At 43.8% G+C, this 22,685-nt stretch overlaps 2 protein-coding genes across 3 annotated transcripts; one reads left to right on the forward strand and one right to left on the reverse strand.

Moving 5' to 3' along the window:
* Window positions 1–4: 4 nt before the first annotated feature.
* RpL7 (ribosomal protein L7) lies at window positions 5–6,996 on the forward strand. 2 transcript variants are annotated; one of them, XM_037421699.2, is made up of 6 exons: window positions 5–136; window positions 370–490; window positions 559–725; window positions 935–1,072; window positions 5,651–5,760; window positions 6,742–6,996. In XM_037421699.2, the coding sequence occupies exons 1-6, from the start codon at window positions 126–128 to the stop codon at window positions 6,948–6,950; spliced, it is 756 nt and encodes a 251-aa protein (XP_037277596.1). In that variant the 5' UTR covers window positions 5–125; the 3' UTR covers window positions 6,951–6,996. The 2 variants fall into 2 exon arrangements, with proteins under 2 accessions (XP_037277596.1, XP_037277595.1); XM_037421698.2 differs by lacking the exon at window positions 5–136 and adding an exon at window positions 184–212.
* A 2,101-nt stretch (window positions 6,997–9,097) lies between these two features.
* On the reverse strand, window positions 9,098–22,493 carry mTerf3 (mitochondrial transcription termination factor 3). Its single transcript, XM_037421691.2, has 5 exons — window positions 22,224–22,493; window positions 20,931–21,459; window positions 18,041–18,274; window positions 13,999–14,089; window positions 9,098–9,489 (listed from the first exon to the last, which is right to left on the reverse strand). Exons 1-5 carry the CDS (start codon window positions 22,349–22,351, stop codon window positions 9,212–9,214), a joined length of 1,260 nt encoding a protein of 419 aa, XP_037277588.2. The 5' UTR covers window positions 22,352–22,493; the 3' UTR covers window positions 9,098–9,211.
* Window positions 22,494–22,685: the final 192 nt, after the last annotated feature.

Raw genomic sequence — 22,685 nt, forward strand, 5'->3', positions numbered from 1 at the left:
TTGAAAATCTCGGAAGCCGTACATTTGCAGTTTTCGCTTAACGTTACTTCTCTCTGCGGCCACTAGGACACCCAATTTCCGGTGGGCGCCATTGATCCCCGTATGTGTTCTTTCCCAAGGGAGCCATGGCGCCGACGTAAGTGCCGTCGCTTGTATTAGAAAAATCCATCTACATCGTGCTCTAAACTTGCTCTCGAAATGTCATCCGCACAGTACGTGAACGTAAATAACTACTGAGTCAGTTGCCGTAATTATTTGTTGCCGCGTTTGTATAAAACGTTCTTGAAAAAAAAAAAAACACAACCGCTTCAGTGTCGTCGGGCACGCATTGAGTGATAGTTGCTACGAGTGTTCTTTTTCTCTGCACAGGACAGCAGCCAAGCCCGAAAAACAGAAGCTTCCGGAGGTTCCCGAGACCCTCCTTAAGCGCCGCAAGCAGCGTGCCATCTCTAAAGTTAAACAGCTAGAGAATGCTATTAAGCAGAGGAAGGTGAGAGAGGCCGCGTCGTGTGTGCCCTGCCGTGGTTTTGACATCCTCTTCCCTGTTCTCTCGTGCAGGCCAAGCGTGCCAAGCGCCTCGAGATCTTTAAGAGGGCCGAGCAGTATGTCAAGGAATACAGAAGACAGGAGCGTGACACGATTCGTCTGAAGCGTGTGGCCAGGAACAAGGGAAATTTCTACGTTCCTGCGGAGCCCAAGCTTGCGGTCGTCATCCGTATTAGGGGGTAAGCACATCCTATTTGTCATTATATGCGGTTGCCTGTTTAGAATTTCCGGTGTTTACTTAAGTGGGCGTAATTTCAACACCCCATACCCGTGTAGTGGCATAACTCGGAGTAGGTGTTTAGTAGACTGGCCTGTGGCACCTGTGATCTTTAAGAGACTACGTGGGCGGCTACTAGACTCGCCACTACATTGCCCCATGTCTGTGCAGTGTGAACGGTGTGAGCCCCAAGCCGAGGAAAGTGCTGCAGTTGCTGCGCTTGCGACAGATCAACAATGCCACTTTCGTCAAGCTCAACAAGGCCACCATCAACATGCTGAGGATTGCCGAGCCCTACATCACCTGGGGGTGAGCGTGCACGACATTTTCTTTCTCGTACTTGTTCCTTGTTTAATCCCAGCTCCTGCTCGATTCGTCATCACCATAAAGGGAGACGAGTTTCCAAAGCCATGCTCAGTAATGTCGAAGAGCCCTACTCAGTGATTTCACTCCTGCGCCAAATCAGGTGTACTGCACCATGCTGATAACATTGAAAAATATTGCCAAAGTCAGATTTAGGAGCGTCTATCACCGGCCATTCGCAACATTCAGTGACTATACGGGGCGCCTCAAGAAAATCAAAATGGCTGTTGTAGAAAATCAAAATGGCCCAGAGCGTTCGTCACAGATGTCACTGCACCGTCGCCGCCACTTGCAGCTAGGATAATTTTCCATGGCACTGGAATTCCCCTGAATGAAGCAGCTCATGATTAAGTGCATAAAGTGCGGGACATGCGGTATGATCTTGCGCCGTATTCGACGTATGACGCGCTGGCGCAGGAGCCGATTTGGTGATGTTTCGTCGTACTGAGCCACTGGATCGGGCATCCAGCGTGCGTCAAACTGCATATATTTGTCGTCCGCTCGGTCCGGCTATTATGCGGCCGAATATATCCACAACGGTAACCAGCACTCCAGACAGGTAACGTGGAACCGCCTGTGCTGTCGGTTGTTTCTTTACCACTTCGATCATTTTGACTGAGAATGCCAAGGCATTTAGCGGTAGTGGCGTTATTGCTGGCATGAAAAAGATCGGGTAAAATTGTTTCACCGTGCAAAGTTTCTAATTAAATAAGCCGTGCTCCCATGTGCCACATATTCAAAACAGCGAGATTGGGAACCACAATGCTAGGGCATTTCGCAGGTAACCATGTGGCACTGCAGGCCATTTTGCCCAACCGGTTTACTAAATTGCTTCCATCTTCGCTCTTCGTATCAATGTTGTACAGAAAGCTCCTTGCGTATGTGGACGCTGGCATAACACTACAAAAATCAATCATGTTGCTAAAATTTGAGTGGCCTAGACATGCTTGCACTCGATCCCGAACGGCAGTAACGTCTGCCCAGCTGCTGCTAGCATGTGTCGATTGCGACGAGATTGTCGTCTTTTTCGCTCACAAAAGCGTAGTTGTATTAACCGCGTTAATTATTGTAGACCAAACAAAAAATAAGAGCACTCGACTGTTTCTCATGATTAATATTGACAGTTAGGGTTCAACATCCCAGAGCCACCATATCATTATTAGAGACCCCGTAGCAGAGGACTCCGGAAATTTCGACTACCTGGAGTTCCTTAATGTGCACCTAAATCTTAACACACATTGCCTCAAGCATTTTCACCTCCATCGAAAATGCGGCCGGACTTCGATTCCACGACATACAGATCTGCAGCCGAGTGCCTCTGCCATTGGACCCCTGTGGCGGGTGTGTTTAACTCGGCATTACTCACCGTGGGTAGCACAGTACGCTAAGTGCCGTGCTGCTGAGATCGGTGGGCTAGATTGCCGGCCACTGCGGCAGAATTTCGATAGGGCTGAATGCAAAGAAACAACCATGGCTTAAATTGATGAGCACTTTAAGGAACCCCAAGTGGTGAACATGAATCCCAAGGTCCTCGTACAGCGTGTCTCCTCATGTCGTGGTTTTAGTAAATATACAAGAAATACATTTTCGTATCAGGAATTAGTCGATTTCGAATTAATGCTGGTAAGAACAATTTTGAAAAGTTTCACGGTGTGCAGTTTGATAGCCCGTTGCTTTTTTCGTTGCCAGTCTAAAAGAAAACCAAGCACGCTAATTACGATTTTCACAGTGAAGTTTGAGCATTACAGCCCGCAGTACACGCGATTTCTTTTTTATTCGGCCATTATTGAAGCAGAAAAATTGCACAGCCTTGAACCAACAAAATTTATCGAACTTCAGTTTCCGCACGCGCAAGAAGTTGTGGGACACGACGATAACGTGGCACGGTTCGCATGTTGTCGCAAAGTAAGTTTTCGTTCTATCACCACATCACCGCTTTCACCAGTTGCCGTGTGGGAGCGCCACTGTAGCCGAGTTGTGAACAGCCACGCCGGCGCGTCAAAGCATGTGCATCTTGTTCTCTGGGCCACCAGTGTCACAATCGCGAACCTGGAATTGTTCAGTTGAATAAACAGCGGTTGTGCATGCGACCTAAGTAACTTACGATGCTATGTTTGGTGCCATCACAACTTCTGTTGTAAGTCCGTTTAACAACTAAATGTGGTCTCAGCCAAGGCTTGTGGCATCTAGTCCAATCAGTGGCGCGGAATTGTGGCAGATTCATAGGCGGACGTCGTCTGTTCCAGGAATGCTGCTGGTAGCTCATTTGAAGAGTTGCATGGCATGTAGTTGAAGGAATTTTCATTTATAACTGCGTGCGTACTGCCAAAATGTTTGTCACGCCTACTACTTGACATTGCAGTCTAATTTTCCGTGCTTCGTGTCCACAGAACACGTGCAGTGGGAACACGTATACACATTTCCTTTAATATACCTTAGTGATGGATCTTCATTCAGAAATGGTTTCGTGTAATTCCTTTCACCAGCACATTTGCGTTTGTAATTGCTCTTGAGGTAAAAGCCCCTAAAATCTTACTGATGCCAGGGCAAACAATCGCTTCTCAAAAGTTTGGTACACTCTAATAGGAGGAGTTATGGTGTGGCTTCAGGTGGAGCGTATGACTGCATGCGTGACACGTGTACTTGACACTGCTGTTTGCATTCGAGATGCACTGTCCCTTAACCAGCCTGTGATTAACAGAAAACTGGCTTGGTCAGAAAAATGTGCATAAATCATGTTGGCGCACGAGAACTCCCCCGTTCCCCTTCCATGGACTTGGGGGAAAGTCGCGCATTGCCAGACACTTCTCACTAAGTTGGTTGCTATAACCATTTCTAAATGTAATACAGTTAAACCCCTTCATCTGAATATGAGACAAATGGGTATGAGACACCAGTGTGACTGCATTGAAACGGGTTGATCAGAAAATGATACCCTGCATATAAGGACCATGAACTGTTCTCTGGTGTGTCTTATAAAAGGGTTTAACTGTGGTATAAATTGTTCCTACTTAGGTACAGCCAAATCTTGTTTGATACTAAAGTGGCCATTAGTTAATTTATAAATGTTCAACTAATTTAAACAAGAGGTAAGGAAAACAAATTTGGAGTGCGCTTGAGCTTCTCCTTTGAGAGTGGAATGCAATGTCATAATCGAGCCTAAGTAACAGTTTTTTCAGTGATAGCCTGGCATTGCTTTGCGGCAGACACCTCAGCTGTGCCGCATGTTTGGCACATTCACTGTTTCCCGAATACTGCGAAAGTCTGGTGCTTATTTTATACTGCTGTTACCATTGGGTTAGAATGAGTGTAATATAATTAGCAAAGTTAAATTATTGACCGAAGGCTAGTTTCAAAATTGAAGTACAGTACAGCCTTGGTGATGCAAATCACGCGGGGTCTCGAAAAAAGTATTTGCGTCATCCGAAATTTGCCTCACCAGAAGACATGGATAATTCATATGTGACAAAAGAAAGCTAGCATACACTTTTTATGTCTCTCTGGGGCGCATAAATATTCAAATTTTTAGGCGTCGACAATCATATTTGTCCTTGTAAACAAACAGTGCATGTGAAATTGATAAGCCAGGTGTGTTGCAAGCCCTGACAGCTTGCAGCACCTTTCTAATCTTGTTATGAGTTTCCACATAACACCATAATATTGCGGCAAAAGTGGCCTTGCACACGATAGATTAAGGGCAGAAAATTTATAACTGCTGTCCTTTGTTACTAATTCCATGGTGTGGTGATATTGGGGATATTTTCCCGGAGATTAATGGCCATCCCGCACACTCGGGAGGTTTGCCTAAAATTTCAGTCTCCTGTGCAAGCAGGAGAGTGGCAGGTGTGCGTGTTGACATTGCGAGGCCTAGCTCCCTTGCCAAGACTGTCCGCTTCCCCTTTCGGTCATTGTCCACCTTTCATAGAATGTTGCATTGCAAGGACATGGTTTGCGTTGATGCGACAGGCACTTGAAAAACGGTGCGATAGCAGAACACGCCAGTGCATGTGAACGCCATCTGTCAACTAGGGCTTCATGTCTTCTGCAAAAGCATAGGCAGTTTGTACCTGCATGGTAACATACGTTTGTAATAAATGTTGCATGGTGGAAATTTGTTGGCAACAACTGTTCTCCATTATATTGATAGCCAGAGGGCTTTGGCGGAAACCATACCCGGCCAAAAAATCTTACCACTCCAAAATTTGCAAGAGTTAATAGTTGTATCGCAGAGGTTTTACTGTGATAAAAATTCCCCCCCCCCCCCCCCCACGGGAAGTGTGTGGGGCACTGACTGGGACCTCTAGATAGGGTGAAATTGGCCGGATTGAAATCAAAGTATCCCGTGTAATACTGTATGAAATAACTTAGTTATGTCTTTCTAGAAGTGGTGGCATTCCTAGGTAGGAAAAAAATATATTAACTTATTTTCATAACATCAGCTGGTTATGTGTATGGAATTTTGCAATTCTTGTTGAAACACAACTGTTGTGTCATATGTGACATTTGTGTACATCATCTTTGCAGCTATCCCAATCTCAAGACCGTTCGTGAAATGATTTACAAGCGAGGGTTTGGCCGCTTGGATGACCGCAGGGTGGCCCTGTCTGACAACTCTGTCATCGAGAAGCGCCTTGGTCAGTCGAGATCTTCAAATTCCAAGTCTTGCCCCTGCTTTAATTTTTTAAGTATTTGTTTTATATTTCACCACCCAGAGTCCACATTTTATGATACCCTACCTAGTGACATGATCGAAACAGCTTAGATATATGGAACAACTTTTTACGTGACTTACTGGGAACGGTAGCAAATCTCAAAATAGGTTGCTTTTTCTGTTGAGACAGTTCGTGATTATGAATCTACTGTGACAGTGGGATGGGGATGCATGACAGGGTAGAAAGCTTTACAGCACATGTTGTTAGGGCACGTAATGCTTCACTTTCTACAGTTACTATGGTGACGTTGCAATGTTGAGACAGCTAAGGGGATGACTGTGCAGAGTGGTCAGTTTGGTGAAGTTTTCAAAGTTATTCCTTTTTTAATATGCACTCACAAGTGAAACTGTGTAGTACTGTTATGTATGCCTTTGAAGGTGTTGTAGGGTGTTCAAACTTTCAAAGTTGGCCTTTGAATGTGAATGTCACTGCTGCTGCAGCATGCTGTGTATTTTGTTGCCTTTTGCAACAATGTGTGGCCTCTATTGCATATCAGTGCACAGTATGTCCCTTAACCAGTCAGTAGCTAAAAGAAGCTGGCTTGGTCAGAAAAATGTGCACAAACTAAATCGGCGCCTGAGCATTTTCCTCGTTCCTCACTCATGAACTAGAGGAAAACTTGCACATGGCTGGACATTTCTATCAGTCTGATTTGGCATATTATGCCTAATTTCGAACCTTCCTGTGTAAAACTGGGCCGGAGGGCAGCAGGTATCAATCGTACGCCATTTGGCAGAGTACTGAAATGGTAACCCCATAATGGCCTAATACTTGCACGTTGTCTCCAAAGCTCACCCATTGTGTGATACTAATAAGAACCACCAGAAGTGTGGAGTGGGATGTTAAATCCCACATATCAATTTATCAGAAGTGTGGAGCTAACTTATTATCTTGTTCATGCAGGCAAGCTGGGCATCATCTGTATTGAGGACCTCATCCACGAGATCTACACAGTAGGTCCCAACTTCAAAAAAGCCAACAACTTCCTGTGGCACTTCAAGCTGAACACACCCCGCGGTGGATGGCGCAAGAAGACTAACCACTACAGCGAGGGTGGCGACTTTGGAAACCGAGAGGACCTCGTCAACCGGCTTCTCCGTAGGATGATCTAAAGCTTGCTAGTGGTTGGTGTAATAAAAGAGAGAGGACTCCACAAAATGTGTGCACTTCTTGAGCAAAATAATTCGGGCCATTACTAATGGTGTGAAGACTGGAATAAACGGAGCCAGTGGCCTCGCCCCTTAAACGAGTGAATAGAATTGGTTGGGATGTAAATTTATTAAACATGGCTGTTTAATAAATTTACATCCCAACCAATTCAATGATCTTTATTCTTGAACAGTTTGTGACCACACAAAGTTTGAATGGCAGGGTGCTGCAATAAGTAGGGGCACATGTACATACTTCAAAGCTTACAATTAATCACTTTGTGCATATTACTTCAGTATGTTTGTGAATGATACAAACTTGTGCTACTAGTTCAACAGGATAGTAACATCCTAGTTTCGTGGTCCATTTAGCACCTCAATTAAAACACCAGCATCCTGATCAAAACAGTGCTGTGAAGCAATTTCCTTCCCGACTACAAAGGCATGCAAGGCAACCTTCATGTGAACTGCACCTCCAAAGCTGCACGTGCATACTTAACATTGCCAAATGAAAGAAAGCTCTTATATCTCAATGTGATGAATTCATTTTGTTGAAAATTGTGCAGGTTTGTCCACGTGAACCTAAACGTTTTCTTTATAGCATGCCAACAAATTCATTTTTGAATAGGCACGAGTTCATTACAACGTTCATCGCCACACTCTCACTCTTCATTTCTCTATAAAGGATTTTTTTTTTTTTTTTGACGTTTGCAAAAGATGATGGCGGTGGTTCTCTCAAGGTGCTCAGTATGGCTTACTGGCGATGGCATTAGGTGACGAATGGCATTTGGGCGAATGCCACTTCATTCATTCGTGTGGCACCGCGCGAATCACCTTCAATCTGAAGGCATTCGGAGGTAAATGCCATTTTCTCTGCCCGTGTGGCATGGGTATTATTTGTTGCTTTACCTGCCTTCGAAGAAGCAGTAACTTAAAAGAAGCTTCTGTAATATGCTTGACTTTACATGAAGCACGAGAAAACATATGAAAGGTTCAGCAACTTGCTCGCCCAAGGATCTTTTCATTTTTTTGTTTTCGAATGTTGGCTTGTGTTTTTGGCTCTACTAGCCATGCACTAGTCCAAGGTGAATGGAAAAGTTTAAGATAAAAACATTGTTCTTTATGGGCAGTAACAGCGCACTAACTCACGGGACAAAAAGAAGAGACGCAAACAAGCACCGACTCTCAACTATCAGTCCTGCGTCGTCGTTCTCTAAAACTTTTTTAAACAAACTTAGCTGAAAGTCTGAAAGGACCAAATGACGGTAATAAGCCACAGTTAACACTAATTCACTGGCTCAGAATTTCTAACGTCGGGTAACCTGTGGGATATATTTGTGAGGACACACGTGGACTTACGAAATTTTAACGGCTAATATAGCTTAGAACAAGGTAAGATCAATTCTAACCTGTTGCGCAACTGTATGTGAAACAACCAAATTCGTGACATCTACATTAACTGTTTTAACGTAAACCACCAGACACCTGCATCACAAATTGTGTCCGCTGCTGTAATCTCTGCGAACATTCCTAGCAGACTTTAGCAATGAAAAGAGGAGGTACCTCTTTCGTGGACTTACATGGCAGTACCAAGGCTGTCGTCCTTGCCTCCGCAGTGCTGGTTTTGGGCGGCCTTGCATATTTGCAACATCCCACAGGAGATTATAGCAGCAGCTGGGAAGCCTTCAATAAAAAGATTTAGCAACGAGGCGATGTGCACGCAGTTTTGTGCAGTCATGTGGTTAGATGTGTTGACATTAAAACTACCCTGTGTCCAACCTGACTTGGTGCTCTGTAAACGAAAGCGCCCTTAAATAATCAAACATCACACGCTCAAACAAACAGGCATACCACCCGTGATAAGTGGTTTGTTAGCTACCCACAGCACAGGAAAAAACAATATGTAAAATTGTTGCATCAGCACTCCTTGAAGTTATCTGCAGTAGCACACTAAAATGAACGTCTAAGTGTACCATTGGGTTATACCAGATCAAAGAATGCATCTTCTTCATGTAGCTGCAAGCATATAGAAAGACCTTAATTTTTCTATCGGTGTAATAATTGCAAAAGCCCAGAAGAATAAAAAAATATATGTCCTTGAAATATCAAAGTTGATTTAAAAGCATTTATTTAAAGCAGAAGACTTGAAGAGCTCATCCTCATTGTACTCGGCTACATCTCGAGCCGCTATTTATTTTTCTGTACAATTTTCAAAGCTGCACACATCACAGGGTCCTTAGAAACTCATTGTACTTGTCCACGGAAGTCTTGGCAACATTTTCGCAGAAAACAGCATCAACACCAGTTACCAATGCTTTTGGAGAAACGTAGTTGGGCTCCTTTGGGTCATATTGTGCCCGACCCAGCTTGACGAGAAATTGGTGACGAGGCTTGTAGATGCATTCGCGTGTACGCAATATGGCGGGAAATTGCATCAGCTGCGCATGGCTCAGGCCAGCTTCCTTGTGAAGGTAGGTGAAAGCTTTGACGATATTGTCACGGCCTGGGAGAACATGACAACATTTCAATAAATTCAGCATCATTATTCAGTTTTCTTGCAAGTGAGTACAGCTTACTCCTGACCAGTTAATGTGCAGATGAATTGATTCAATAAGATTTAAAAAAAAAAACAAGAATGTATTCGTAGATGCTACAGCTAAAAGGGGGGGAGAATGTAGCTTGCAAGTATATTTTAGTACTCTGTAAGCATGTGTTTGCATTGTATTTATAAATGTTATGAGAATGAACATTTTGAATGACTTTGTACTATAAAGTATTGGAGCATGACAGCTGTGAAAAAATATTTTTCATAACACGAACAAGCCTATTAGGAGGCCAATTTCTCTCTTGAATACTGGCTTTTGTCAACTACCCTGTGTTAGACTGAATAAACCTTCCGAGCTTCTATGTAAATCTGACTCAAAAGTGACGGCATACAAGAAATGAAATAAACTCCTCCAAGCAATGTGTGGGAAATTGTGCACGTTGAGATGTTAGATTAAATGTAAAGGTGTTGATGAAAACAATAACATTTGTGTGTCACATACAAATCGAAAAATTTCCTATTTTGCCTTTCTTCTTTGTGCATATTACTTCAGTATGTTTGTGAATGATACAAACTTGTGCTACTAGTTCAACAGGATAGTAACATCCTAGTTTCGTGGTCCATTTAGCACCTCTTAATTAAAACACAAGCATCGTGCTCAAAACAGTGCTGTGAAGCAATTTCCTTCCTGGCTACAAAGGAATACAAGGCAACCTTCATTCGCTATTTATGAGCAATTTGGAGGCTAGGTTGCTGGATGTTAGCATGCAGTGGCGTTCTGTAGTTACGCCATGTGCTTGCATTGCCCTGTGTCTTGATGCAATAGCACTCAGAAGCTCGTTTCACAGAAATTTCGGTGTGGGTGTCATTTGTTGTGAGCAAAAAATGATCATCTTCTCTGTGATAGAAAAATCGAGAAAGACGCAAACAAAATCATATAAATTCCCGGATCTGTGTGAGAATCGAACGCACGCCCTCAGTGTGGTAAGCAAGTGTTCTACCACGGATCCATGAGATTTGTTGAAACTGCTTTGGCAAAAAACAGTTTATGAATGTCATGTAGGTTAAGGAGTCACCTTAGCACATCATACATTGTGCGGCAGAAGCATGGAATCGCGCCAGGCATCAAAACATGTGCATTCTTTTTTCTTTATACAGAAATGCCCTGCTTTGCCTGAAGTCATGCAAGCAGGGGCGTTACAGCTTTGAAAAGAAAAACTACTCTTCGTTATAGCAGCGCACTTGATCACAAGACCATTGATTCTGCTCTCTACCAGTATGAAAAAAAAATAATTTGCATAAAAGTTCGTTCAATTGGGCAAGTGGGTGTTTTAAAGACCCACCCATTACAAAGCACAGAGACATATTCAATTATCGTCAGCAGCAGAACCATCAACAACGTGAATAGCTACGTAGAATTCGCATTGTGGAAGTGCTAACACGCTTGTAAAGTTGGTTGCGCCTCGTGGCGCAAAGTGTCTCGCAGTCGCATGCTCGGGTCGCAACTATCCAGTGGAAGGTGACGTGCTCGCGAGCGTTTATCACCACCATCATCATCATGGTTAGATAGGTAGCGCCGGCGGTGACGCCTAGCTGCGAGCCTAGGTGGCGGCGCACGAGAGATGAGCGGGTCTCTTTGGCGGGTGGCTGTTGGCCCGAACGGTTGGCTCTTGTGGCAGTCCTCGGTGGACGGCACCGCAGGCCGCCTGCCGGGGGCCCTAGTGGTGAGTCAGGGATTGGCGAAGTCGCCTTGTGTGTGTCCTTGTGCTTGTCATGTTGTTGAGTGTTACGTGATTTTGTGTAAGGTTGTTTTAGAGTGTTGATCACACGACTGATGTCATATTAATTCGACTGACAATATTGTCGTTCTAAAAGCAGTTAATTAAATGTGTGTTGTTTGGTTCGCTTTAACCGCGTCTGCTGTGTCCATTTACTGCAAGATCGTGGCGCTCCTCTTCACATCGAGAACCCACAGCATATTGCCTGTGGACACCTAGTAGGCCCTTCATTGATATGCAAAAGAAAACAAGCAGGCCTTTGTGAAAATTATATTGTGTAACACAAGCCAAAGATCCCAGAACATCCTATACAAATGCTAAACAACTATTTTGCCAACTATAAGTGCCAGGCTAGTTGTTGTGACCCTAATGGAATATAAATTCTGAACTGGATTGGAAAGAAGAAATGACGTGGACAGGAAAGACATGTTTTTGCAGCCAACCTTTACTGGTTTATAAAGGTAACCTTTACTGAAGTAGAACATTCCCATGGGCGTATTTCTTTCACCATGTGTGCTGTGTTCGATTAGATTTATTGCCAACAATTGTAGGATAAAACAAGATGAGAGAGTCATGTAAAAGCTAACCGAACAAGGGCAATAGTATTTTCATAACAGCTACGTTTGTAAATGGCAACAACAGTGGATGGCTTTAAATAAAAAAAAAAGTTGTGGACAGGAGCATGGCTTGAGTTAAGTGCTAACTTTTCTCTATTCAGATGCACTGAAAACATGGTTCGGCAAATGTCCCCATCAACCAGCCTTAAGAATTTCCCTTCGCCACATGCTTCTGTCTACTGGTTACCTCAAAGTCTCCAAAAAGTGCAGAGCAGACACAATCCCTGAAGTTTGATTCAAGGTCTATGCCATTATGTACTTAAAAGCAATGCCGAACAAAAACTGGAAAAGCTGACGAAAACATCTAAATTCTATCACGATACAACACTGTTTCGATCAATAGAATGTATTTCAGACATTTCTGAATAGTTGGCTGTATTTTTGGTGGCACGTCAGCGTGCGCTGGCCACGTGTGAGCCACAACGTCGCATTTTCCTTGACACATGCAGAGTGCACATGTAATTACCCCTCTTTTCTTTCTCTCCCTCTCCTTTCATCCCGCAATTCCTCTCTTTTCATCTCGCTCTTCCTCTCCCACAAAAGTGCTTGTGCTTTACCCCAGCAGGGCGCATTGTTTGTAGCCAGTGCTGTCGTAGTGGTTCTGGGGACCTTAGTGGGAGCCGAGCAAATGGAGAGATGCGACTGACAGCTGGAATTATTGGCATGCCCGCATACGGCGTCTTGTAACGCCACGTCCTCTAGTTTAAGGCACAGCCGCTAAATGCGGCGGTCTGTAAAAAATGAATTAAATTTGTTTTTTGTTTTTTTCTAATAGTATCTGCCTGGAATAAAGGTTGTGTCTATCGATTTCAGCACGCAATCTTTCAATTTGACTGAAAACCTTGGGGGCAAAAATTTAGCTCAGCATTTAAAGGGACACTAAAGCCAAATAACGATTTTCGTCATAGCGAAAGCTCCATGCATGACGTCTAAAATGACAATATTATTAACAACAGTGTCTTATTTACTGAGAAATTAAGGTAAACGCAAGAGAACACGAGCACTACGCGTAGGATATTCGCAAAGTGATCCCGATATCGTAAATGGTACCGCCTACAATTAATCACTAGTAATCAAACTACCTGCACTAAACAAAGAACCTTACGTGCATCAAGATACATAACAAAATACTGCTTGTTTGTTTCTGTTTGATTCACAGAAAAAAGAACCGCTGGACGTTACTATGGGGGAATAATGCGAGTGGTTCAAAAGTTTAATTTTCACCTGGTTGCACTGGACAGGTCATGCCATCTAGCAGGGCCCAGTTGAACCAAGCACAGCTGCCATCTCGCAGGCCATGGCAGAAAATTGTTCAATGGCAGAAAATTGTTCAATGAAATAGACCCCCCCCCCCCCCCCCCGCACACACACACAGTGCACTGTGCCAGGTGCCCTTACGAGGCTCTTGGAAGCAGGTGCGTAGCCAGATATTATTTGTGGGGGGGGGGGGGGGGGGTACGTGCTTGTGTGCCACCTCCTGGCTACGCCCCTGCTTGAAAACTGCGGACTCATTGGTTCTTGTGTGATTTCGTCAGCCAACGTGGCGGCGCCCACAAAAATGCTGTAGGGTTCGTGTGTCAGGCGGAGGTGCGAGGCCGGGCAACATTGTGCACGGCAACAGTGACTTGGCACGTTCCGATTGAGGTGGGTAATTTGAAGTGGGCTAACCCGACGCGGGCCACTAAAACGTGATTTTATTTCAGAATAAGCACTTCCTTGGCACAAAAGTAACACTATGAGGTTTCTGGACTGCAATTTCAACAATCAACATTGACTTAACGGTTGCTTTTAGTGTCCCTTTAAAGCCTACAAGGATGATTATGTTTCCATAACCTGTCGTAGAGATAGTGGCCTGTTTGCCCAGTCCATACACTTATCCACAGCTAACAATAATATTGCAAAACAGCACTCGAGAAGTACATCGCATAAACTGTGCAGCATGTTATAGTTAGTGCATGCTGAGCGTCTCTCCAACCACTGTCTTTTCTTCTTTGTCGAATCAATCCTCGTTTTTTTTTTCTTTTTCTGCATCACTCAACATAAGAATTCACTGAACTATTACGGCAACTTACTGGATATGAGGAGCTTCGGGCAAACCATGATCAGCTGCTTCATTTCATCCACGCTGAAGCCCATCTCCTCTTTTATTGAAAAGGCATTGCACTGCCAGACATATAAAAAGAGAACAAAAGTAATACATAACACTAATGAAAGAATAGAGAGTTTTAGTGCTGGGTACTCCAAGTTGCCTGCGTGCACACACTGTTGCATTCACTTGCATTCTTCACAGGTGCAGCTGAGATTACAAAGGAACGCAAGAGCATGCGCACGCAAGCAGCTGGGGGTCCCTGGCACTAAATATTTCTAATAAAACAAGAAGTGGCTTGAGAGGCTTGATTGATTGATATGTGGGGTTTAACATTCCAAAACCATCGTATGATTATGAGAGACGCCGTAGTGGATGGCTCCGGAAATTTTGACCTCCTGGCGTTCCTTTATCATCATCATTATCAACCTGGCTACGTCCACTGCAGGACAAAGGCCTCTCCCATGACAAGAAGAGAGCAGAGTGAATTAGGGAACAAACGGGGGTTAAGGATATCATAGTTGAAATAAAGAAGAGGAAATGGACATGGGCCGGGCATGTAGCGCGTAGACAGGATAACCGCTGGTCATTGAGGGTAACTAACTGGATTCCCAGAGAAAGCAAGTGGGTTAGCTAGGGGGGGACAGAAGGTTAGGTGGGCAGATGAGATTAGGAAGTTTGCGGGTATAAATTGGCAGCAGCAAGCACAGGACCGGGTTAACTGGCGGAACATGAGAGATGCCTTTGTCCTGCGTTCTTTAACGAGTGCCCAAATCTGTGCACATGAGCCTACAACATTTTCGCCTCCACCAAAAATGCAGCCGCCGCAGCCGGGATTCGATCCCGCAACCTGCATGTCAGGAGCCGAGTACTTTAGCCACTAGACCAGCGCAGCTGGGATGGCTTGAGAGGCTAGTTTCTTGGCTACGCAAACCTAATAATTGCCTGATACAACTCTCTTGGTTCTTACTTAAAATATTGCAACGCTATATAACAGGACGTCTCCATCTTGTCCTAGTCAAATGTAGCGCTACTATATTTTAAGTAAGAATGTATCATCAACTAGCCCCTTATGTGTTCTGTTAACGTTATTGAATGATCAAATGTCAAACCTAATGAAGCCAACAGACAATGATGCCAAAGAAAATATATGGGGTATCATTTGTAATAATTACCTGCATTGTAGTAATTATAACATAAATGAAAATGAATTAAAGTTGACAAAGAAACAACTTGACGCCGATGAGGACTGAATTTACAACTTTCGAATTTGAAAGTCATGGGTTCAGTTCACATTGATGGCAAGTTGTTCTTTTGTTATGCTGTACCTATTTACTCGACTACAGTTAAAGGGAAACTAAAGTCAAATAACAATTTAAGTGAGAGTGAAAGCTCAATGTATGACAACGTCTAAAACGACAATACTAGTATCAACAGCAGTGCCCTACATACCGAGAAGTTAAGGTAAATGCACGAGAACATATGTACTGCAATAGCACATTCGCGAAATGATCCCAATGACGTCAGAGTTACAGCCTACAATCAATCACTAGTAATTGCCCTAGCTGCCCTATATAAAAAGCCTTTCATGCATCAAGAGACGTAATAAAATGCTGCTTGTTTGTTTCTGTGTGAATCATGAAAAAAAAAAAAAAAGAACAATCGGATGTTACCATGGGTAATGGCGCGAGTGGTTACAAATTTCAATTTTAGCCAAGTTAAACTGGACAAGTAGTGCCATAGCAAAGCCCAGCTGAGCCAAGCACGTCTGCCATTTCGGAGCCAATGGCAGGAAATTATTCAATGGCCATTGTTGTTGCTATGGCTCCTCGTGGTTTCGTTCTGCTGCTATAGTGTGGGCGGCTGCGCAATAAAGCCGGGCAATGTTGTGTATGGCAACAAAGACGTGAGACATTCTGCTTGAGGTGGGTAATTTGTAGTGTACGAACCCGATGCGGACCACTAAAATGTGATTTTATTTCAAAATAAGCACTTCGCACAAAAGTAACACTACGAGGTTTCTGGACTGCTATTTCAACAATCAACATCGACTTAATAGTTGACTTTTGTGTCACTTCAAAGACTACGAATAACATCTTCAATGCTTTCTTTGGCTTCAATATGTTGCCCCTAGCCCTAAAGAAGACTTGTTGTCACAAATAAAAGTTCAACAGATACCATGCTGTAAAATTTTCCGAACATGTATATAGCAGTGGACATATCATACAAGCATAAAAAAAAGCATAAATGTATTGTGCTGCAGCTAGAGCTGCAGCACAGTACAAAAGTTTGGTTACACAGAGGAGAGGCAGCTTCACAATCTGCGCCTCTCATATTTTATGCGCAAGAAAACAGTACATTGATGTAACGAATTTGCATATTTGATACATGCTCCAAAGATATTTGAAGCATGGTCATATTTTGTGCAAGACAAAGATACTATTGCCTGCCATTCAATCCGTTAAGTAGAAAAGCACAAGATGCTTTCACTTTATTCTGCTGGTATTTAGCATCAGTGCATTGGCAGCATTAATGAGCAATTCGTTAGGACATGAATGTGTCAGCAGAACGGATGGTGAGCACTGAGGTGAAGCTTCTAACTGGGCAGTATTAGCATGCAATTTTAACTGGTGTAGTAGCGCAAATTCGACGGGGACACAGAGGACAAGAAGAAACACGACACTCGCTTCTTGTCCTCTGTGTCCCCGTCAAATTTGCGCTATTTCACCAGTTAAAATGATATCTCACCAACTAGCCCAGCTCTCAACCCTACTGAATTGGCATGCAGCATGGCTTGGGAACTGTTTTCCATAACTGCTTTCAAGAAGTGACAAATAAATTCAGTAACTACACAGCATCCTATGATATTCAATTTGAAACAATGGTTTTGCAAGCCATTCGCAACTCACTACTTCTCACTTCAATTTATTTCTTGACCACTTCAAGAAAGCAATATTTGGTGTGTAATTAAATTGATGAAGCCAAATCTTATTCTCTACCTTTAAAAAAATATATATCATACACACACAAGTGAGAGCCGACTCAAATCTAGGTTTACTCCCTGCAACCCTTGAAAAGCATGGCTATGGGGAGGGAGGGGAACGCATGAATGCATTTCGCAAAGCAAATTTGTTCGCATAGTTACCGTAATGACTACAAGCTGACTCTATAGTTGGAGTAGCGCTTGTCCTGATGCTCACTCCTCGTTTCTGTCCTCGCAAAATATAGTGTTTGATTGTATTGTAGTAACAGTGTGACAACTGTAGGAAGAGACAAAATGAACAGGAAAGAGTGCTGTCTTCCTGTTCACTTTGTCTCTTCCTACAGTTGGCGTGCCGTTACTACATGGTTAATTGATTGATTTGTGGAGTTTAATGTCCCAAAACCACCATATGATTATGAGAGACGCCGTAGTGGAGGACTCTGGAAATTTCGACCACCTGGGGTTTTTTAACGTGCACCCAAATCTGAGCACACGGGCCTACAACATTTCCGCCTTCATCGGAAATGCAGCCGCCACAGCCGGGATTCGATCCGGCCACCTGTGGGTGCTGTTACACAATACAACCACGATGAACCAACTGGCCCAAATTAAGCTCTTGTAGATAGTGTTTGAATATTTTTAAGACTGTATCACCAATTAACCCGCAGCATGTTTGGTAGCCTTAAAGACAAAAAAAAAAAAACTCGAATTCCAATGAGCAAATGTGACTTCATGGCAGTGCTTCAGATCTCAGCAAAGAAGCTGGCTTCGTGGCAATAGACTGGGATCATTGCTGGAAAATTATCCACAAGCCATGACTCAGAGTGCGGGCTACACACAATAAAATATTGTATACATTACAGACAAAGCTGGAATGCAAATGCAATGCCGTAACCATGGCAAAATGCACCTGTTTTCTCATACGTTCTGCCGAAACTGGCCTTACCAGTTTCTCTTTCAAATGTTAGTCAAAATTGAAAATTCAGATTTTAAATTTAGATTAAATGGGTCTACCTACAGTCGCGTAGATACGGTGTATTCTTACCTCAATAGAATGTAACTTGCCCGTTGGCAGCTTGGGATAACGTGTAACAATATGGCGCACTTCAGCACCAGACAGGGAGAGAACGCGTTGCAGAAAGCCCAGGCGATAATCCATGCTGTTCACACGGTAGGCCAGAAACAGTGGTGCATTGCTCAGAATCCTTGTCACGGCCTCCGGTGAGAAGCGTTTTGACAGCAGGTAATCGACTCTCACCTGGAGGTTCTCCAGAGGTTCCTAGGAATCAACAACAAGAAGCAAGAATAAGATAAAATATTAGGGCAGCTATGCACTACTGGAGCGAAAACTACAGAAACAGCGAAGCTGGTAGCGTTACCACCACCTCCCCATTCCCTCCTTTTCACCCTCACTTCTCCTTGCTATTTTGTAGTATACATGCCTATGCTATGCTTTACTCTCTCCCCTCCTCCTTTCCCTACTTCCTTTTCTCATTTCCCTTCCCAACCTCATTGCTATACTATACTCCATATGGCTATGCTATACTTTCTCACTGTTTCTTTCTCTCTTTTAAGATGGCACCTTGGACGAGGGCACTGCCCATTTTGAACGACTGTGCCATTGGCTCACTGCACTGAACAAAGCTTACTTTCTTCGTTTTCTTTCTCTCCCAGTGTTTCTACTAGTGTTTTTATTTTTCTTTGTCTCTATATTTTTCTCATGATTTTACCCACAGCAACGGGATCATATGGTTCCCATAAATGCTTGTTTATAGCCAGTTTAAATGCTCGTTGATAGCCAGTTACGATGCTTGCTTTCAGACCATGAATACCTAAGTTTGAACCCCGCCTTGCCATAAAATATTACTTTGTTTTATTAAAATGTTGCGCTTCATCCTTCCTACTACCCTGATTCTTTCCTCTTCTCTTTTCCCCCTCCTTTTGTTTCTCCAATTAGCTAGGTGACGCATTCAGCGAAGCCAGGCAGAACCTTGCCAAGTGGTCGGTGGTAATATCAGAGCTAGGCGCAACTTCTGCAAACAATCCAGTGCCGACCCTCGAACTTAAACGGCTTCACTGTTAAAAATGATGGTTAAAGGGCCAGTAAACAACCCCAGGGTCCAAAAATTGCTATAAAAGGAAATATGTGCACTTTTGCTTTTGTAAACATGCTGACACAAGAATTTTGCGAATAGGTTTAACGAAGTTACAGGGGTTAGAACACCGGTTTCAGCTGGTTTCAAATTCTTGCGTGGCCTTGCCGCTCTTCTCTTTCACAGGGAGGGGAAGGCGTAGCCCATCATCGTGAATGTTTCAGACCAATCGACAAGCTACGTGCTCTGTCAAGTACTCGATCAGCAACTTTGCGTCACTGCATGTGAAAGGAGGATTGGTCAGGCGTAGAAAAGGAGCACGGGAATCGCTTTTCAAAATGGAGGTTCTGCGCTGCGCACAGTAATGGAATATTCAGAAAACGTGATCGCCGTCTACTCTTTTAATTACTGAGCTTCCTTATTGGGTGTATAAAAAAGTTGGAGCCTGCTGACGGGCCCTTTCAAGGCTATGCACAATTCTGCAAATGTTCTTCCCTGCACATCTCCGTCAGCGCTCTCAATGCGATGGATATAGCTTCGAAAAGGAAACAAAGCAGAAGTGAAAGAAGCTGGCACTGCCTTTTAAGCCTACCCTGAGCCCCATGGTGCCGATAATGGAAGATCAGCGACCCTCCATAGAGGAACTTTATATGTCAAAATAGGTTTACTTAAAAAACATTTTCTTGTGTGGGAATGTTTTTATGACAGGTGAATATAGCAGAATACGATTAATACTCAATGTGATTAGTAGTAGAAACAAAGAGAGAGCTCAGGCCTGACACGTCAAATAGACCCACATACTTGCCATGCAATACTACAATGATGTCCCTCATTATGAGCAAGCTAGCTATAGCTATTTTGACTAATTCTTAATATTTTCACTAAAACTTTATAATTTTCAATTTGTGTTTCCAAATGGCTAATTTCTCTTATCTCCAAATCTTGTGAATGTGCCACGCACTTAGCACATGACATGATTGTGATAAAAACGACAAGGAAATCGAACTGATACCTGCCACATAAGGTCCAGGCGCACTTGCAAGTACAATAAAGCAGTGCTGCTTTGAGCATTTCAGATTATCGCATTTAAGCGAATAGTACTTTGCAATGAGCTGAAAATAAAGTTTACTGCTCCAATTACAGTTCAGAGTTGTGAACTAGTCAGCAAATTGTAATAGATTTTTATTTCTCCAAACTGGAATAGAACTAGTCCAAAACAAAGTGAACTGGCCCCAAACTGGGCTCTAATTTTTCACACACTGCTTAAAAGTTAAAACACAGACATATATTTCTGAGGAATCCAAGGGAAGTCCAAGGCCCATATAAAATTCAGTGGCAAGTTGTCTTTTCAAAATATTCTGTATACTCCAAATTTGTATAATACGTTGATAAAACCACCCTTAGGTCCTGTGAGACAATTCAAAACAAGCAAAGCTTGACCATAGGTATGCAGTGCAAAATAGGTTTCCAGAAAATATTAACATGTGCCATCCTGCTAGAGCTGTCTTACCAAGCAAAGCGCTTATTTACTTCGTCAACTTGGGGCATGCAGTTTTCTAGGGTAGGATACAACTTAAAAGATTCCGGAGAGGCCTTGCCCAGATGACCAATGCACGCCAGCCAATTGCCTTTGCAACTAAAGAAGCAGTCCAAATCATGCGCTCGGCAATGTTCTCCAAAGGCGAGTTTACTGGCCGCCCAGCTCATGACGTCCGTCCGGAGTTCACGCCGATTGGAGCATGCTTGTATACATCCGCCTTTGATTTGAGGAGGCAGTGCCGCAGAATCCTGAAGTTGTACCAAACTATAGAAGGTTGAACTTAACGAGAGTGCAGACATTACCCTGAACAGGTGCGGGTTTTTCGTGAACCACCATCCAAGCCGCTCGGCTGGCACACCTTGTGACGTCAGAAACCGAATCACTGGCTCAACCTCCTTCTCAAAGTCAAGTGTGATAATCTCTTGGCCAAGTCCTTTCTTCTCCAACACTGACAAGTCGACACCGAGTTGCACAAATCGCTGCACTGTGATAGACTTGTTGGCATACGCGGCTAGGTTGAAAGCCTTCGGAAGAGCGGGCCCCATGCCGTCAAGAAACTCGGCGTCCACGTCTTCAGACAGAGCATCTAACTTGACTTCACAGGCAAGCTCATTTTGCAAGGTGCTAAGGTCATCGCTCTCCAGTCCAGCAATGTTGGGTAACTGAAAGACAGCAGCTTCTGAGTTCCCCTCCGAAGCAGGTGCCACTAGAGATTCTGTTTGGTGTTCCGTTGTTTCGTGTGATGAATAGTAAAGCGACTTGAAGTATTGGGGCCCGCCAATACTGTGCGCTGATTCTTTTGGAACTGCTGCATCTTTTTTGAAGATGGGACTGAAACGAAAGAGATGAACACAGTCATTTTGCATGGTTAAGTACCAACCGGACCCATAACGAAACATCCGCTTTTGAATTAACATGATGCTTCAATGGGAAAAATTAGACAAGATGTATCTAATTTAAAGAAGTTCTGAACGACGATAGTCGAATAAAGGCTACTTTCTGCAGTAAAGCTTGACACATTGGACAATGGATGCGCTAGTCAATAAATGCTACAAGGCAACACGACAAAACTCAATGCTATCATCAATTGCGACGTTCCTGGCATATAGAGTTCACATAAAGTGATTTTACAGCTTTTACGGGCGTCTGTAGATTTTTTTGAAAACGAGTCACGGTGTCCAAGTTGATTACTAGGGAGGTTTCGGTAGGGGCCCCAAAGAAATAGCGTCAAAGCCACTACGCATGCGCAAAACCGAAACCGCGTTTGCGTTGTGGACGCTACTTCTCGAATTCAGCGGGAGCTCCAAATCCTGCCCCCAAAGCTTTGCGTCAGGCAAGCGTGACGGCATTCACCGAAGTGACATGACCAATTCGGTGGCATGGCCAAGAATTGGGAGAGTATCCAAAGCGCCGCAGACACTATTCGAAAACTCTTCGCTCCTGCGTGCATACGTAAGGGGCTTTGGGGTCCCAAAGCCCCCCAAACTTTTGGGGCCCCTATTCGAAAATCCCCTACTATCACCTAACTTTTATGTCAGTGATTCGACCACCTGGGTATAAATAACACGCGAACATCAATAGAGAAGTCTACATACGTAGAGCAAAACTTCAGAGCTCCTTCGGGCGTTCCAAAAGCGAAAAGATGCGCCCGTTTCGCTACGACTCGGCTACAGCGCAGGCATCCCGCAGATGCGAGCCACGTGCGGAAGGCCCCAGACGCCATCGGTTACTTGATAAATAAAATTCCTCGAACACGTCAGACCGACTTCAGACGCGTTATAACACCACAGTCGGGGCAAGATCAGTGACCCTGGCGCAGTTAAGTGTGCCAAAGAAAAACCACGCTTACGCTGGGCGCCGCCATGTTTAAAAACACGCTAAAAAAAATAAATTAGGTCGGTTATACATAGCGAACGCGCCGTAGCGCTGGCGTTTTGGCGCAGATTCATGGATTGCGCAAAGCTTAACGCCCAAAACTGCCTGCACAATTACACACAGTGCCGATGCCTTTTTTAAGCTTGCTGAGAAGCACTTTGGTTGCTTGTATTTCAAAATCA

This window comes from Rhipicephalus microplus, chromosome 2, assembly GCF_043290135.1.
Source record: "Rhipicephalus microplus isolate Deutch F79 chromosome 2, USDA_Rmic, whole genome shotgun sequence".
NCBI lineage: Eukaryota > Metazoa > Arthropoda > Arachnida > Ixodida > Ixodidae > Rhipicephalus > Rhipicephalus microplus.

Excerpts from the sequence above, each read along its gene's own strand:
- mTerf3 (XM_037421691.2), bottom strand. The coding sequence starts at position 22,351 with ATGGCGTCTGGGGCCTTCCGCACGTGGCTCGCATCTGCGGGATGCCTG. Across the intron at positions 21,460-22,223 it reads GCTCTGAAGTTTTGCTCTAC|TCCCATCTTCAAAAAAGATG; the intron begins GTATGTAGACTT and ends CTTTCGTTTCAG. Across the intron at positions 18,275-20,930 it reads AAAACCCGCACCTGTTCAGG|GAACCTCTGGAGAACCTCCA; the intron begins GTAATGTCTGCA and ends GTTGATTCCTAG.
- RpL7 (XM_037421698.2), top strand. Across the intron at positions 726-934 it reads GTCGTCATCCGTATTAGGGG|TGTGAACGGTGTGAGCCCCA; the intron begins GTAAGCACATCC and ends ATGTCTGTGCAG. Across the intron at positions 1,073-5,650 it reads GAGCCCTACATCACCTGGGG|CTATCCCAATCTCAAGACCG; the intron begins GTGAGCGTGCAC and ends TCATCTTTGCAG.